The sequence below is a fragment of the Notamacropus eugenii genome, chromosome 3 (assembly GCF_028372415.1).
Source record: "Notamacropus eugenii isolate mMacEug1 chromosome 3, mMacEug1.pri_v2, whole genome shotgun sequence".
Lineage (NCBI taxonomy): Eukaryota > Metazoa > Chordata > Mammalia > Diprotodontia > Macropodidae > Notamacropus > Notamacropus eugenii.
Window position 1 is genome coordinate 286,461,688 of NC_092874.1, and position 14,434 is coordinate 286,476,121.

The following is a 14,434-nucleotide window of genomic DNA, read 5'->3' on the forward strand; positions in this document are numbered from 1 at the left end:
GGCTCTGTTTTGCCCACAATTGTTGCATCATGAGCAACTACCAGGTAGGATCCAGTGTCCAGAAGACCTGAGTTCAAATCCTACCTTAGACACTTATTACTGGTACAACCCTTTGCAACCCACTTAAACTCTCTTAGGCTCAAAAAGTTTCCACATTTGTAAATGGGGGCTGATAACAGCACTTACTTCACAGAATTGTTGTGGAGATCAGATGAGACAGTATACACATATAAAGCAGAATTTAAAACACTATGTAAATGTTAGGTATAATAATAATGATTACTGTTATTAGTCAATCAAGTGCTAGACTGGAAATAGGAAAGATGAGTCAGAATTCCACTTCTAGCATTTACTATATGGCAATGGGCAAGTCATTTCAACTCTGAGCTTCAATTTACTAATCTGTAGAATGGGGGTGATAATGCCTATTGTAACTGTCTTCTGGATTTTTTGTGGAAACTCAAATGTAAGTAAATTACTCTTCCAACCTTAAAGTCCTATATGAAGTAAACTACCACGACTCTTATCATCCTCATCATTACTACTATCACTTGTTGTGGCTTCATGAAGTGGTTCAACATGCCCAGTCATCAGTTTTGAATTTGGTTGTTATACTTGTTTCTGGTTCACTTCAGGATACAGTATATTTGAATGGTAAAGCTAAAATAATCTCCAGTGACATCATCTGTAACAATGGGGTGATCCACATCATAGACCAAGTGCTGGTTCCGAAAAATTTGCAAGAAATCCACAAAGATGCCTCTGGAAATAATATGGTGAGTAAAGAAGGGTCATGTTAACTTGTAACCTGGGCCAGCTAGGTGGTACCATAGTGGATAGAGTGCTAGTCCTGGAGTTAGGAAAACTTCCTGAGTTCAAATCCAGCCTCAGATATTTACTAGCTGTGTGACCCTAAGCCACTTAACCCTACTTGCCTCAGTTTCTGCATCTATAAAATGAGCTGGAGAAGGAAATGGCAAACCACTCCAATATCTTTGCCAAGAAAAACACAAATGAGGTCACAAGGAGTCAGACAGGACTGAAATGACAGAACAATGACAACTTGAAATCTGGAGATCCTACTAAATTCAATTAAGTAGGTTTCTAATCCAAAGGGAGAATTATTGAAATCCTTATTAAATTCAGTTCAACAAACATTTATTAAGCATCTACTAAGTGCCGGGCATTTGGAATATAATAATGAGATGAAAAATATCTGCCCTCGGGCTGATATTTTCCACTGGGAAAGAGGACAGGCAACCTTTATACAGACTCATTCATTTATTCAACAAGTATCTATTAAGCATCTATTGTAGAGTAAGCACATATTATATTTTGTATTTTTTCCCCAGAGCCTAGCACATTGGCTGGCACATAGTAGGTGTTTCATAAGTGTTTCTTGATTGATTGCCAGATTGAGTAGTAGAACCTCAAATATGTGAACCAACAACTTAATTCTTGGTCAAGTGAGAGGAAACATACCATATTTGTCTCTTTGTAGGAGAATCTCACCTCAGTGGCAATTCGCCAGGGATACTTGAAGTTCAGCAGCATGCTACAGGTAAGACTATTATTGTAGTTGCTTATTTTTGATCTCAAAGAGGACCATGATGCCATGACATGGAAGTGAATTGGATTTAAGTGAGGCAGGGTGTGCAAAGTCACCAGCCTCACTTTCTCCTCTGGAGCCATCTGGGTCCAGAGGCCACATATGGATCAGGACAACCAGAAATGACTTCCCAGTACTAACTGAGGACAGTGAAGGAGGATTAAATGCTTGGAGGTGTTTTCTCAGGATTGCTCTGTTTTCCCAAGGCAGCATTAGGAAAGGCAGACATTCTGGAGAACAAGCTAATATTGTCTCAAATGCTTACTACCAGTGGGGACTTCTGACAAGTATTTAAATCTCTGGGTTCATTGGTTTCCGTTATCTATAAAATGGAAGGATTTGGACTAAATGATCCAAGTCTGAATTCAACTCCATAGTCTCTTGAGTTTGTATGGATAGTGAAGGAATCAGAGTGGGAAGGGACCTACATTGTCATCTGGTCTAACCCCTACCTGAAGCATGGATCCTTTACTTACCTACAATACCCCTAAGCATCTAGCTTCTAGTTGAAGATTTCCAATGACAGAGGGCTCATTACCACGTGAGACAGGTCATTCTATTTTTAGATAGCTTTAATTTGGGGGAAATTGTTTCCTCAAATTGAATGGAAATCTGCCTCATTGTAGCTTATTCCCATTATGCTAATTCTGTCTTCTCATGCCCAAAAACTATCCAATTCCTTTTCTTCATGACAATCTTTAAAGAGTTGCAGACATTCATCAAATCCCCTTCCTTTTCTTCCCCAGGCTAAAGATACCACTCCCTTCCTCTGATTCTTGCACAGAATGGCATCAGGTCTCACCATCCTGGCTGCCATCTTTTGGACAATAACTAGTATTTTCAGAATTTACATCTAGAGGTCATCTAGTCTAGCCCCTTTGTTTAACAGATGGAGAAACTGGGGGCCCAGGGAAGTGAAGTAATCACAGGGTCAAAGATTTAGAACTAAACTGGACCTCAGAGGTCATCTAATCCAACCCAGTTATCCTACAGATGGGGAAACTAAGATTTGGGCAGCGATTTGCCTTAAGGATCAAAGGAGCAAATGTCAGAGCTGAAATTTGAACTCACGGCTTCTGATTCCAAAGTCAGTGTTCCTTTCATTGTACTATATATCATTTTATGTCCTCTTTTTTTAAATTTTGAGACATTTTCATTTACATTTTTGAGTTCCAAATTCTATCCCTTCCTCCCTTTCCTCTCCTCTCCCTGAGATGGTAAGCAATCAGTCATAGGTTATACATGTGCAATTATGTAAAACTTCAGTTCTTTCTCTGGAGGCAGATAGTATGCTTCATCATTAGTCCTTTGGGATTATCTTGGATCATTGTATTGCTGAGAATAGCTAAATCATTCAAAATTCACAGTCATCAAACAATGTTACTGTTCTGTTCACTTCGCTATCAGTTCATGAAAGTCTTTCCAAGTTTTTTTGAAATCATTCTGCTTGTCATTTCTTACAGCACGATAATATTCCATTACACTCATATACCATGACTTCTTTGGCCATTCCCCAATTGCTGGACATTCCTTTTATTTCCAATTCTTAGCCACCACAAAAAGAGCTGCTAGAAATATTTTTGTACAAATAGGTTCTTTTCCCTTTTTTTTTTTCTTTTGGATGTTTTTGGGATATAGACCTAGCAGTGGTATTGCTGAATCAATGGGTATGCACAGTTTTATAGCCTTTTGGGCATAGTTTCAAATTACTCTTCAGAATGGTTAGATCAGTTCATGACTTCACCAGCAGTGCATGAGTGTACCAGTTTTCCCACAACCCCTCCAACATCCAACATTTTTTCATTTTGTAACATTAACCAATCTGAGAAGTATGAGGTTGCATGTCAGAGTTGTTTTAATTTTCATTTCTCTAATCAATAGTGATTTAGAGCATTTCTTCCTAGGATTGTAGATAGCTTTGATTTCTTTGTCTGAAAATTCCCTGCTGATATCCTTTGGTCATTTGTCATTTAGGGAATGACCTCTATTTCTTATAAATTCGACTTAGTTCTCTATATATTTGAGAATTGAGGCCATTATCAGAGATACTTGTTGCATAAAACTTTTTTCTCAGTTTTCTGTTTTCCTTATAATTTTGGTCCTATTGGTTTTGTTTGTACAAAAACTGAATTTTATATAATCAAAATTATCTATTTTATATTTTTAATGTTCTCTATATTTTCTTTGATCCTGAATTCTTCCCTTATCCATAAATATGATAGATAAACTACTCCATGCTCTCTTAATTTGCTTATGGTATCACCCTTTTATGTGTAAATTATGTACTCATTTTGACCTTATTTTGGTATATGGTGTGAAATATCGATCTATACCTAGTTTCTGCCATGCTATTTTCCAGTTTTCCCAGCAGTTTTTGTCAAATAGTGAGTTTTTGTTCTAAAAACTTGGATCTTTGGTTTATTATATGTTAGATTACTATGTTCATTTACTACAAAGTAATCAGTACCTAATCTATTCCACTGATCCGCCACTCTATTTCTTGGCCAGTACTAGATTGTTTTGATAATTACTGCTTTATAATACAATTTGAGATCTGGTACAGCTAGACTATCACCTTTCACATTTTTTTTCATTGATTCCCTTGATATCCTTGAGCTTTTGTTTTTCCAGATGAATTTTATTATTTTTTTCTAGCTCTATAAAATAATTTTTGATAGTTTGACTGTTATGGCACTGAATAAATAGATTAATTTAGGTAGAATTGTCGTATTTATTATATTGGCTCAGCCTACCCATGACCAATTAATATTTTCCAATTGTTCAGATCTGGCTTTTTTTGTGTGAAAAGTGTTTTATAGTTGTGTTCATATAGTTCCTGGATTTGTCTTGGTAAGTAGACTCTCAAGTATTTTATTATATCTTCTTTTTTAAAAGAATTCTTAAATATTTTACTGATGTTTTTCAACACCACTTATCATTTGTTATTGACACACACCATCAGTAAGTAGCACCACTGCCCATACCACCAGTCTTCCTTGAGAGCAGTTAAACAAAACAAATGAACATATTGGCTGTCTGTTACAAAGTATACCATAGTCTTCCACTTCTCTGCTAAGAGGAAGAAGATTTGTTTCCCCAACAGCTCACAAAAGTAAAATTTTCACTGTGTTAATCGAAGTTCTAAAGTCCTTTATCGATATTTTCCTTGACTTTATTGTGGTCACTGAGTGAATCCTCCTCATTCTACTTTCTTCACTCTGAGTCAGGTCATTCAAGTCTTCCCAAATTTCCTGAATGTTTCATTCATATGCCACAGTCTGTTTGACCCTCACTGATGGGCATCTTCTTTGTTTATGTCTCTTTGCTATTATAAGTCTCACTACTACAGATAGTTTTGCATATTTGGGGGCTTTTCTACTTCAACTTCCTTTGGGATTCATGTGCTTTTCTAAGACAATGTGGACCAGGGAGGCCATGGTCTGATAAACATTTCTGTGCATCACAAATTGGTCAACAGAGTTCCAAGCAAACCACTGAAAGTTATGGAGGAGGAGGGTGCCAAGGTTTTCACACAGATTCTAAACTGTTTCCTCCCTCCTCCCTTTGCCTTGTGGCTGGAGTCCTGAAGCTGATTCACTGTGTGTTTCAGGATGCTGGTTTGCTAAGTGTCATCAATGACCCCATTCACAAACCCGTAACCCTGTTCTGGCCCACGGACAAAGCTCTGGAGGCCCTTTCCCAGGAACAACAGAATTTCCTGTTTGATAAAGACAACAAAGACAAACTAAAGGATTATCTCAAGTTTCACATCATCAGAGATTCCAAGGTAAGGGCTCCAGAGACCCCACTGTGAACTCAGTGGCATCCCAAGGACTAACACTCCTCTCAGCCTGAAGTAAGGCCAGCCATAGACATGAGCAAAGTTGGTGGCTGCTTACTCCATGTGACCTTACGCAAGACCCTACTTGCCCTTGAATTTGCTCCTCCACCCTTCCTCCCTAACCATGGTATTTATTTCTAATAGATTTTACTGTTTGTTGTAAACTCAGAGATAAAAATAAAACATCCTATTGGCAGAACCACATGGTTAGCTGGGTCATTACCTTGATGACCTGACTTTCCCATGGTTCTGCTCTAACCCAACCCTGAAAGGTGAGTCTCTCCAGAGAATCTTTTTTTGTGGGCCTTCTTTCCAGTTATTCTTCCCCTAAATAATATCAAGCATCTTACTGAAAATATTACAACTCTTGGGAAAGGTAGCCCAAGAACATGGGTTTGTCCAAGTACCCTGGGGTCCTTCAGGTGCTATATTAGTGGAGCACTGTTTTTCTCACCCAGATCTTGGCAGTGGACTTGCCCAGTGTTGCATCTCGGAAGACCCTACAAGGTTCTGAACTCAATGTGAAATGTGGTGATGAGAACAACATTGTAAGTACTGCCCAGAAGGACTGGGATAATGGGAACAAATCTGTGAGCTCTTAGAAACTTGAATTTCCAGCTGCCAGGAGTCTCAGAGGTCATCAACAGCCCCCTCATTTCATAGATGAGTTCACTGAAACCCAGAGAGATTAATTACTTTGCCCAAAGTCACATGGTTTGTTGTTGGTGTTCAGTCGTTTCAGTCATGTCCAACTCTTTGTGACCCCATTCAGGGTTTTCTTAGCAAAGATGCTGGAAGAATTTACCATTCCCTTCTCCAGCTCATTTTACAGATGAAGAAACTGAGGCAAACAGGGTCAAGTGAATTGCCCAGGGTCACACAGCTAGTAAGTGTCTGAGGCTAGATTTGAACTCAGGAAGATGAGTCTTCCTGACTTCAGGCCCAGCGCTCTATCTGCTATGAGGGCCCCTAACTAGCTTCCATAGCTGTCACATTGGTAGGATATGGGAAAGTTGGGATTTGAATGCATGTCCTCTAATTCAAAATGTAACATTCTTTCTACTGAACTCCAGATTTATAAAAGAAAGAATTTTGTGAGCATGGCTACTTTCTCCATGCTATTATTATCATTATTTTTTATTGACAGTCATTATCCATAATAACTTTTTATCAATAATAATAATGATAGCATTTGTATAGTACTTTAAGATTTTCAAAAGACAAATTTTATCCCATTTGAGCCTCACAACCACCCTGGGAAATGGGTTTTTATTATCATTATTTTATTTATTATTTGTTTTATTATTTTATATTATTTATTATTATATTTTATTTTATTAAATTATTTATTATAAAATATTAATTTATTATTTACTTATTTATTTGTTTTTTATTTATTATTTTGTTATCCAGTATTATTTATTATTTGTTTTATTTTATATTGTTATCCCCATTTTACAGTTAGGGAAGTGACTTCCCCAGGGTCATACAGATAGCAAGCGTCTGAGACAGGATTTTAATTCAAGTTTTCTGATACCACAGATCATAACTTATTCAGACCTAACAAACAGTGTCCATTGGCCCAGAATGTCATCACTTCATGGCCAGTCTTCTGGTGCTAAGGAGGTGGCATGGATGGACACAGCAATGTTCCTAGACTAAGGAAGACCTAGATTCAAATCCCACCTGAGACCCCAGTTTGGACCTGGGCAAATCACCTGGGTCTCAGTTTCCTCATCTGTTAAATAAAGGGGCTGCACATGATGACCTCCATGGTCCCTTGTAACTCTAGGTGTCCAGACAACAGTCATGTATTAGCTAATATTTGTACTCAGATCTTTCCCAGCCTTGGGCTCTGCTACTGCCTTTAAGAGTCCAAGGTTGTCACCATAAAAGTATCAAAGAAGGATGCTGGTGGAAGCTGGTCCAGTCTCTCCACTAGTTGTCACAGCCTGGGATGCAGATAAAAGACTTGGGAGGGCTTGCAGGCTGACTACTGGCTTTCTCCCCTTTCTCTTAGGGTGACCTCTTTCTGAATGACCAGAAGTGCCGGATTGTCCAGCGGCAGCTTGAGTTTGAGAGTGGCGTTGCATATGGGATTGACTGCATGCTGATGAACCCCAGCTTGGGGGGCCGCTGTGACAACTTCATCATCTTCAATGTCTCAGTCAGTCCTAAAATTGTCTTGCTCCACCCCTTGTTGCTTTGGTGCTAGGCTTGTTTCCAGCCAATGCTTGTGTCCTATGATCTGCAGCGTGGCAAATGGAAAAGCCCCAGAGGTCTTGTGGCCAATCTATTCAGAGATAGCCTGAAGGATATGGGAATTGGTAGTGATTCCGTGGTGGTGTCATTCAATCAACAAGTGTTTTATTAGGCACTTACTATGTGCCAGATACTGGGCTATGCACTAGGATAACAGCCCATTGAGCTGACAGGGAGACAGGAAGAGGGAAAGAACTCTAGCTCAATAGTCATCTCTAGATGTGAGGGGTTAACCTTCAGTATAACTGAAAAGGACTTTCGATCAACAAACATTTACTAAGCCGTCACCAGCTGCAGACCATGTGCTAAGGAAAGAGGAAGAGGAAGGAAAGAAATAGTCTATACCCTCAAGGACCTTCCATTCTAATGGGAGAGCCATGAACAAAAGTAGGTGTTGGCAGGAAAAAGGCCAAGTAGGTGGACAGAGACCACACCCATAAGAGTGAAAATTAAAGCGTCAAAAAAGGAAGAGACCATAGAGTGTCACTACAATGATGCTCTCTGGGTTCTGGCCATGGGACAGTCAATATGTGAAATCATCTTCCTCTAACGAGGCATTTTGGCCCCTGGTTAACCAGGTGAATCCACTTTGTCCCGTTTTCTTCATTAAAATGACAAAATTGTGGTGTCTTAATTCCTTCTCTATGATGACCACCTAAGAGAGGTTCTTGATCTTCAAAAAATAAATATCTTTTTGTCCATACCAGGGAAGCTGTGGGAGCTGCTACAACGTTCCTCGCTGCCCAACGTGGAGTAAGCCAAAGGTAATTGTGATAGCAGTTGTAGAGGGAAAAGCCTATGTTTGGTTTTAACATCAGAGTGTGAGTGTGTATGTGTGTGTACATGTGCATGTGCATGTATTGTGTAAGTATGCACCCTTGTGTGCATGTGTGTGGAGGGCAGGGGGTGTTAGCCCAGCAGGCTGAAATGCAGAGGAGCCAGTTAGTGTAGCTGAGAGGATGGCTTTTTACTGGCAGTAGATACAGTTCCAGGCAGTCCCACCCCTCTGGGCTGGACAGGTGTTACTTGTAGGGTTTCTAATGAGGAAACTAGCAGCAGGAAAGCTGTAAGTGATTTTGAGGCTGGAGAGAGAGACAGAGTGACAGAGAGAGAAGAAGGAAGAGGAGGAAATGTTGAGCATAAATTAGTGAGAAAAGATCAGAAATCTAGTGCTACATAAGACTTCTGATGCTTGTCTGCTCCAAACCAATGAAGGAAACTAGGCAATTTAAGTATCTTGTCTATAGCAGGGAATCCAGGTTTCCCACTCTTGTCAGAATACTCTTTGTTCCTCTTTAGCTATGTTGTTGGGGAGGTGGGGAATCTCCTTCTGCTCCATTGGACGTTGGGGGAGGAGAGGATTCACATGTCTGCATTCCCCTTGGGAGAATGTCATCCAGGGAACTCGGCTAATCATGTCCATCTGGGACTTGAAACAATCAATTAGCATTAGATGGAAAGGGAGGCGAGGAAATGAAACAAATATCTATTACGTACCTACTGCGTGCCAGGTTCAGTACTAAGTACTTTTCAAATATTATCTCATTTGGTCCTCACAACAACCCTATGAGGTAGATATTGTTATTATCCCATTGTACAGATGAAGAAACTGAAGCAGGCAACAGTTAAGTAACTAGTGATCTAGGCTCACACGGTTAACAAGTATCTGAATTCATATTTGAATTCAGGTCTTCCTGACTGTATGTTGATAACAAAATAATATTTCAGACTCAGCTATGTACTTCCTATCTGAAACAACTTTACTATGGCAGATCACTTGCCAAATAGCAGCAGGTGTATCAGAGGCTCCCAATAGAGTGTGTGTGGTATGTTGTGTGTGCGTGTGTATTATGCATGTGATATGATTCACATTCATATGTGATATGATTAGTATTTAGGTCAGTGTTCAGGCAAATGAATACATGGGGTAAAGAGAGGAAAAAAAATAATTCTACCAAGTTACCAACCCACCCACCCCTCTCTAAAATTACCCAGACAAGGGAGTAGTTGGATAGCCAGACACTCAGTTTGGTTTCCAAAAAGGGGAAAATAAAATCAATCCACATCTGGGGAAGGGTAGTTCACGTCACTCAGCACCCAATGACCATTGCTGTCCAGACAGTTGTGACAGCGATAGCAATTGAGATATCGATGCAGGAACCCTACTATGTGTTCCATTCACCTTACTGATAAATGTCTTCTCTGGATTTCTTCCTTCTCCTCTTCTGCCCTCTGTGGGGGCTCGGAATCTCTTTAGGGAGTGAAGCAAAAGTGTTTTTATGACCTGCCCTTCAGGAGACACGTGGAAGGCTGCCAGCAGAAGTGTACGATGGTTATGAGGTTGCCTAAATGCTGTAAGGGCTACTTTGGGAGAGACTGTCAAGGTGAGACCCTGCCCTTCTTCCATCACCCCCTTATGACTGGGACGAGGGTGTGTTGTCTTGTGTATGCCCTGCTAGACTGCAAGATCTCAGAAAGTGTTGACTTGGCCTTCTTTAGCAAGGCTTCTCCAAGTATTTAACACAATGAAGCTTACTAAATACCTGAACTGAATTGAAGTGAAAAAGAATTGCCACCTCCTGATGCCCAGGGAGCTTATCATTCAATTGCTATTAATACCATCCTCTAATCCCCTGGCAAAGAAAAAGATGATAAATGTGACCATTGCAGCGAGATCACTGAGAAACTGAGTCACCAGGGACTTTTGCTAGATACTCACACAATGAACCAGCCAGGACCTAGGCCAGTAATTCTTAACCTCGGTTCTATAGCTTGTTTTTTCAAAAAATATCTTAATAACTATATTTCAATATAATTCATTTCCTTCACAATCCTATATATTTTATTTTATGTCCTTAAAAACATTATTCTGAGAGGGAAGGAAATAAGCATTTATTAAGCATCTACTATATACCAAGTACCAGCACTAAACCCTTTCCAAATATCTCATTTTGATCCTTACAATATCCCTGTGAGACAGGTGCTATTATTATCCCCATTTTACAGTGGAGGAAACTGAGGCAGATAGCAGTGAAGTCATTTGCCCAGAGTCACATAGCAAGTAATTGACTCCAAGCCCAATGCTCTAACCATTGCACTACCAAAACGCCTCCCATGTTTTCTCGAAGCTTCACTGAACTACCAGAGGAGTTCATGACCCTGACCTAGGCAGATTGCGGGGCCTCTCTGACCTCCCCTATTGGGTTTGCTGCCTTTCCTTGTTGACATCCATCTGATTCCATTGCTGAAGAGGTTTTCAGCTACCCACTTGACCACCATGAAATGCTAAGCTCCAAAAGATTCACCTATGTTCAATCTCTTCCAGCCTGTCCTGGAGGACCCACAACTCCATGCAATAACCGGGGTGTCTGTATCGACGAATACTCTGGGGGTGGAGAGTGCAGATGTAACACTGGGTTCAATGGAACGGCATGTGAACTGTGTTGGCCTGGAAGATACGGACCAGACTGTAAATGTAAGTGGAGAGCTCACTACTCATCTTAACCCTTTCTCCAGAGCCACTAAGCTCTGATGTCCTAGACCACATTCTCCCCAGGGCCTGTTCTGTAAGATGAGAAGATCTGACTGTGTTATTATCTTGAGTCATATCCCCAGAGCTTAGCACATGCCTGGCATGTAGTGAGTGATTAGTAAATATTTGCTGGCTTGATGTTCCCAAGGTCTTGTAGCTATGATGCTATGTGAAATCATTCACACAAGGGACTCATGTATAAAGAGCATTGTAAGTTGAAGTTCTGGGACTGAACAGAAGAGTGAGCCTCAGTTTATCTATCTGTAAAATGTTGTGCACTGAACTAGAGGGAAGAAATCATGGTATAGTGGGAAGAATGCTGAACTTGAGAGAATTTTAAGTACAGCTCTATCACACACCTATATAACTCTGGGAAAGTCAAGTCTCCCTAGACCTCAGTTTCTCCATCTGTAAAATAAGGAGATTTGACTAGATGGTCTCTCAAGTCCCTTTTAGCTCTGTATCATAGAGCTCTAAGTTCTCTTTCAAGCCTAAAGCCTAGGCTTGAAAGGACCCTTTGGCTTCCCTCCATGACCTTGGGAAAATTACTTCATGCTCTGGACTGCCATTTCCTCATCTATAAAATAAAGAGCCTGGACCAGGTGGCCTCTATGGACCAATTTAATTCAGAATCTATTATCCTAAGTGTCTTCTCCATCCTGGGACTCAATTTCCTCAGTAATTTTGATGTTATTTTTTAGTCATTTTTGGTTTTGTCCAACCCCTCATGACCCCATTTAGGGTTTTCTTGGCAAATATTCTGCAGTGGTTAGCCATTTCCTTCTCCAGCTCATTTTACAGATGAGGAAACTGAGACAAACAAGGTGATGTGACTTGTCCAGGGTCACACAGCTAGTAAGTGTCTGAGGCCAGATTTGAACTTCTAACTCCATACGCAATATTCTATCCACTACACCACCTACATGCCCATAATAATAATAATAGTTCCCATTTAAACAATGTTTACTGTATGCCAAGCATTGTGCTAAGCACCTTACAATTATTATCTCACTTAATCCTCACAACAACCCTTTGAGGTAGGTGTATTATCCCCATTTTACAAATGAGGAGAGTGAGGCAGGCAAAAAGTTAATAACTTGATCAGGGTCACACAGTTACTTACTGTCTGAAGCTAGATTTGAACTCAGGTCTTCTTGGCTTCAGGCCCAGGCATCTCTCCACTGTACCACCTGGTTGGCCCTAAAAAGTAAAGGGGTTGGCCCAGATGGCCTATGGTTCTATGTCACTTCTCCCTGAAACTCACTTTCCACAAACATAAAACAAGCCTGCAAGCATTTATTGTCTATGATACTCTAATGAGGACTTGGACAGGTGACCTCTCAGGGTCCTTGGGTTGTCTCATTGGCTCGTAAGTCTTTTTTTCACCAATGCAGATGAGAGCTCTCCCCCAATTTCTCATCCTGTGTAATATCTCTCTTTCCTTTGCTCCTCCAGAGGGGCTCATTCTTTTCCCTCTTTTCTCTAAGGGGACAGTCATCTGCTCCTCAGGCGGAAGAGGTCACTCAAATGGAGCCTTCCCATGGTACACATAGCCCAGAAGCAGATGAAGGCAGTAGGGGCCAATACCACCTACAAGAGTCTGAGATTGTCTCTGAGCCCTTCCATGCAAAGTCAGGGGCTTCTGGGCAGGACGCCCAGTGATCTTGTCTACATACCTGAGACAAGAGCCCACCACTGTCCAGTTCCACCCCACCTACTTTGCTTGGACCCAGTGAATCATTAAAGGAAAGTAGGGATCAAGAGTGTAAGGCCATGTCTTTGTGGACACGTGGAAGACCAAATGAGAAGAGTCTGGGACAGCCCCAGCTCCTGCTGCTGGCTAAAATCATTCCCATCATGCAACTGGCTGAATCTGTGGTCAAAGCAGGGGCTCTGCCAAATAACTCTACAAGGCTTGAGGCAAAGGGAAGAGATTCCAAATGGTTTGGAGCCAGAAGGAGCCTTAGAGAGGATCTCTAATCCAACCCCCTCATTTTACACATGAGAAAACTGAGGCATAGGAAGTTAAGTGATTTGCCTAAGGTCAGGACCAGTGGCAAAAACAGGATTAAAACCCAGACCCTTTGACTCTAAGTTCAGCCCTCTTCCTTGTGTCAGAAGCATTAACAAAAACTGTGATAAAACACCATGGAGTCGAGAAGAAATTGCTTTGTCAACCTTGAACTGCTATAGAAATGTGTGGTGTTTTAATCACACACTGGAGGGGGAGAGACACTATGTTCTCTGGCTTTGATATTCCCCCCTTTCCCCAAACTGGAGTGTGCTTAGAACCTCGGCAAATCTCTGATGAATGGATGGGATAACTATTTACACCCAATCCCAGTCTGATTTCCAACCTTCTTTATTTGTATTCTGGAAGACTTGGATTTAAATGCTCTCCCCAAATATTTACTAGCTGTGGGATCCTGGGCAATTCATTTAAATTATCTGAGACTCAGTTTCCCCTATGTACAATGTGAATAGTACCTATAATGCCTATCATCATAGGATTGTAGTGAGGCTTAAATCAATTATAAAGCAATTTGTAAATTTTAAAATACGCACATTTCAGACATTATCATCATCTTTCTTATTTTTGTCATTACAATTTCCTCCCATCTACTTCTCCCTTCTCATCTCTACCTTGTAGTTCCCCCACAAATTCCACCTTCTGCAAGAAAACTGTCCCGGTCCTCCGCAATCTTTGGGCCTTCCCTCTAGGATTATCTCTATTTTTATCCTGGCTATATCTTGTTTGTATGCTGTCATGTACGTCTTCCCCAGTAGACAGTGGACTCCTTGAAGGCAGGGAATGATTTGGGTTTTTGGCCTTTGTATCCCCAGCACTTCAGTTCGTACTTAGTAAAGCTTCTTGACTATTATTATTCATTTGCTTTGTTTGTTTATTTCACAGCCTGTGAATGCTCAGAACATGGCGCTTGTGACGATGGCATCACCGGCTCTGGGAACTGCATCTGTGAAACAGGCTGGGTTGGCCGGTTCTGTGACACTCAGCTAGGTCCGTCCCTAAATAATGCAACCCAAGGCACGGTGTGAGGAGTCATTTTACTGTGACTCAGTTACACAGGGGGACTCACTGAGCCAAGATGAGAAGGGAGGTGTTGGCAACCTCCCTGTACACAAAACTACGAAGGTGGCTGTTGGGTCTAAAGGACATTTGCCTCTTTGC

The 14,434-nt window shown here is 40.8% G+C and overlaps 1 protein-coding gene across 3 annotated transcripts in view; it reads left to right on the plus strand.

Annotated features, from left to right (window-relative positions):
- STAB2 (stabilin 2) overlaps nt 1-14,434 on the plus strand; it is a 162,866-nt gene that overhangs the window by 119,922 nt on the left and 28,510 nt on the right. For all 3 annotated transcript variants that reach the window (XM_072655757.1, XM_072655758.1, XM_072655759.1), the window contains 9 exons: nt 636-776; nt 1,502-1,561; nt 5,220-5,396; nt 5,909-5,998; nt 7,471-7,617; nt 8,420-8,476; nt 9,970-10,096; nt 11,038-11,187; nt 14,159-14,263. In XM_072655757.1, the coding sequence (XP_072511858.1) occupies nt 636-776; nt 1,502-1,561; nt 5,220-5,396; nt 5,909-5,998; nt 7,471-7,617; nt 8,420-8,476; nt 9,970-10,096; nt 11,038-11,187; nt 14,159-14,263 (1,054 nt within the window). The remainder of the gene's footprint in view (nt 1-635; nt 777-1,501; nt 1,562-5,219; nt 5,397-5,908; nt 5,999-7,470; nt 7,618-8,419; nt 8,477-9,969; nt 10,097-11,037; nt 11,188-14,158; nt 14,264-14,434) is intronic.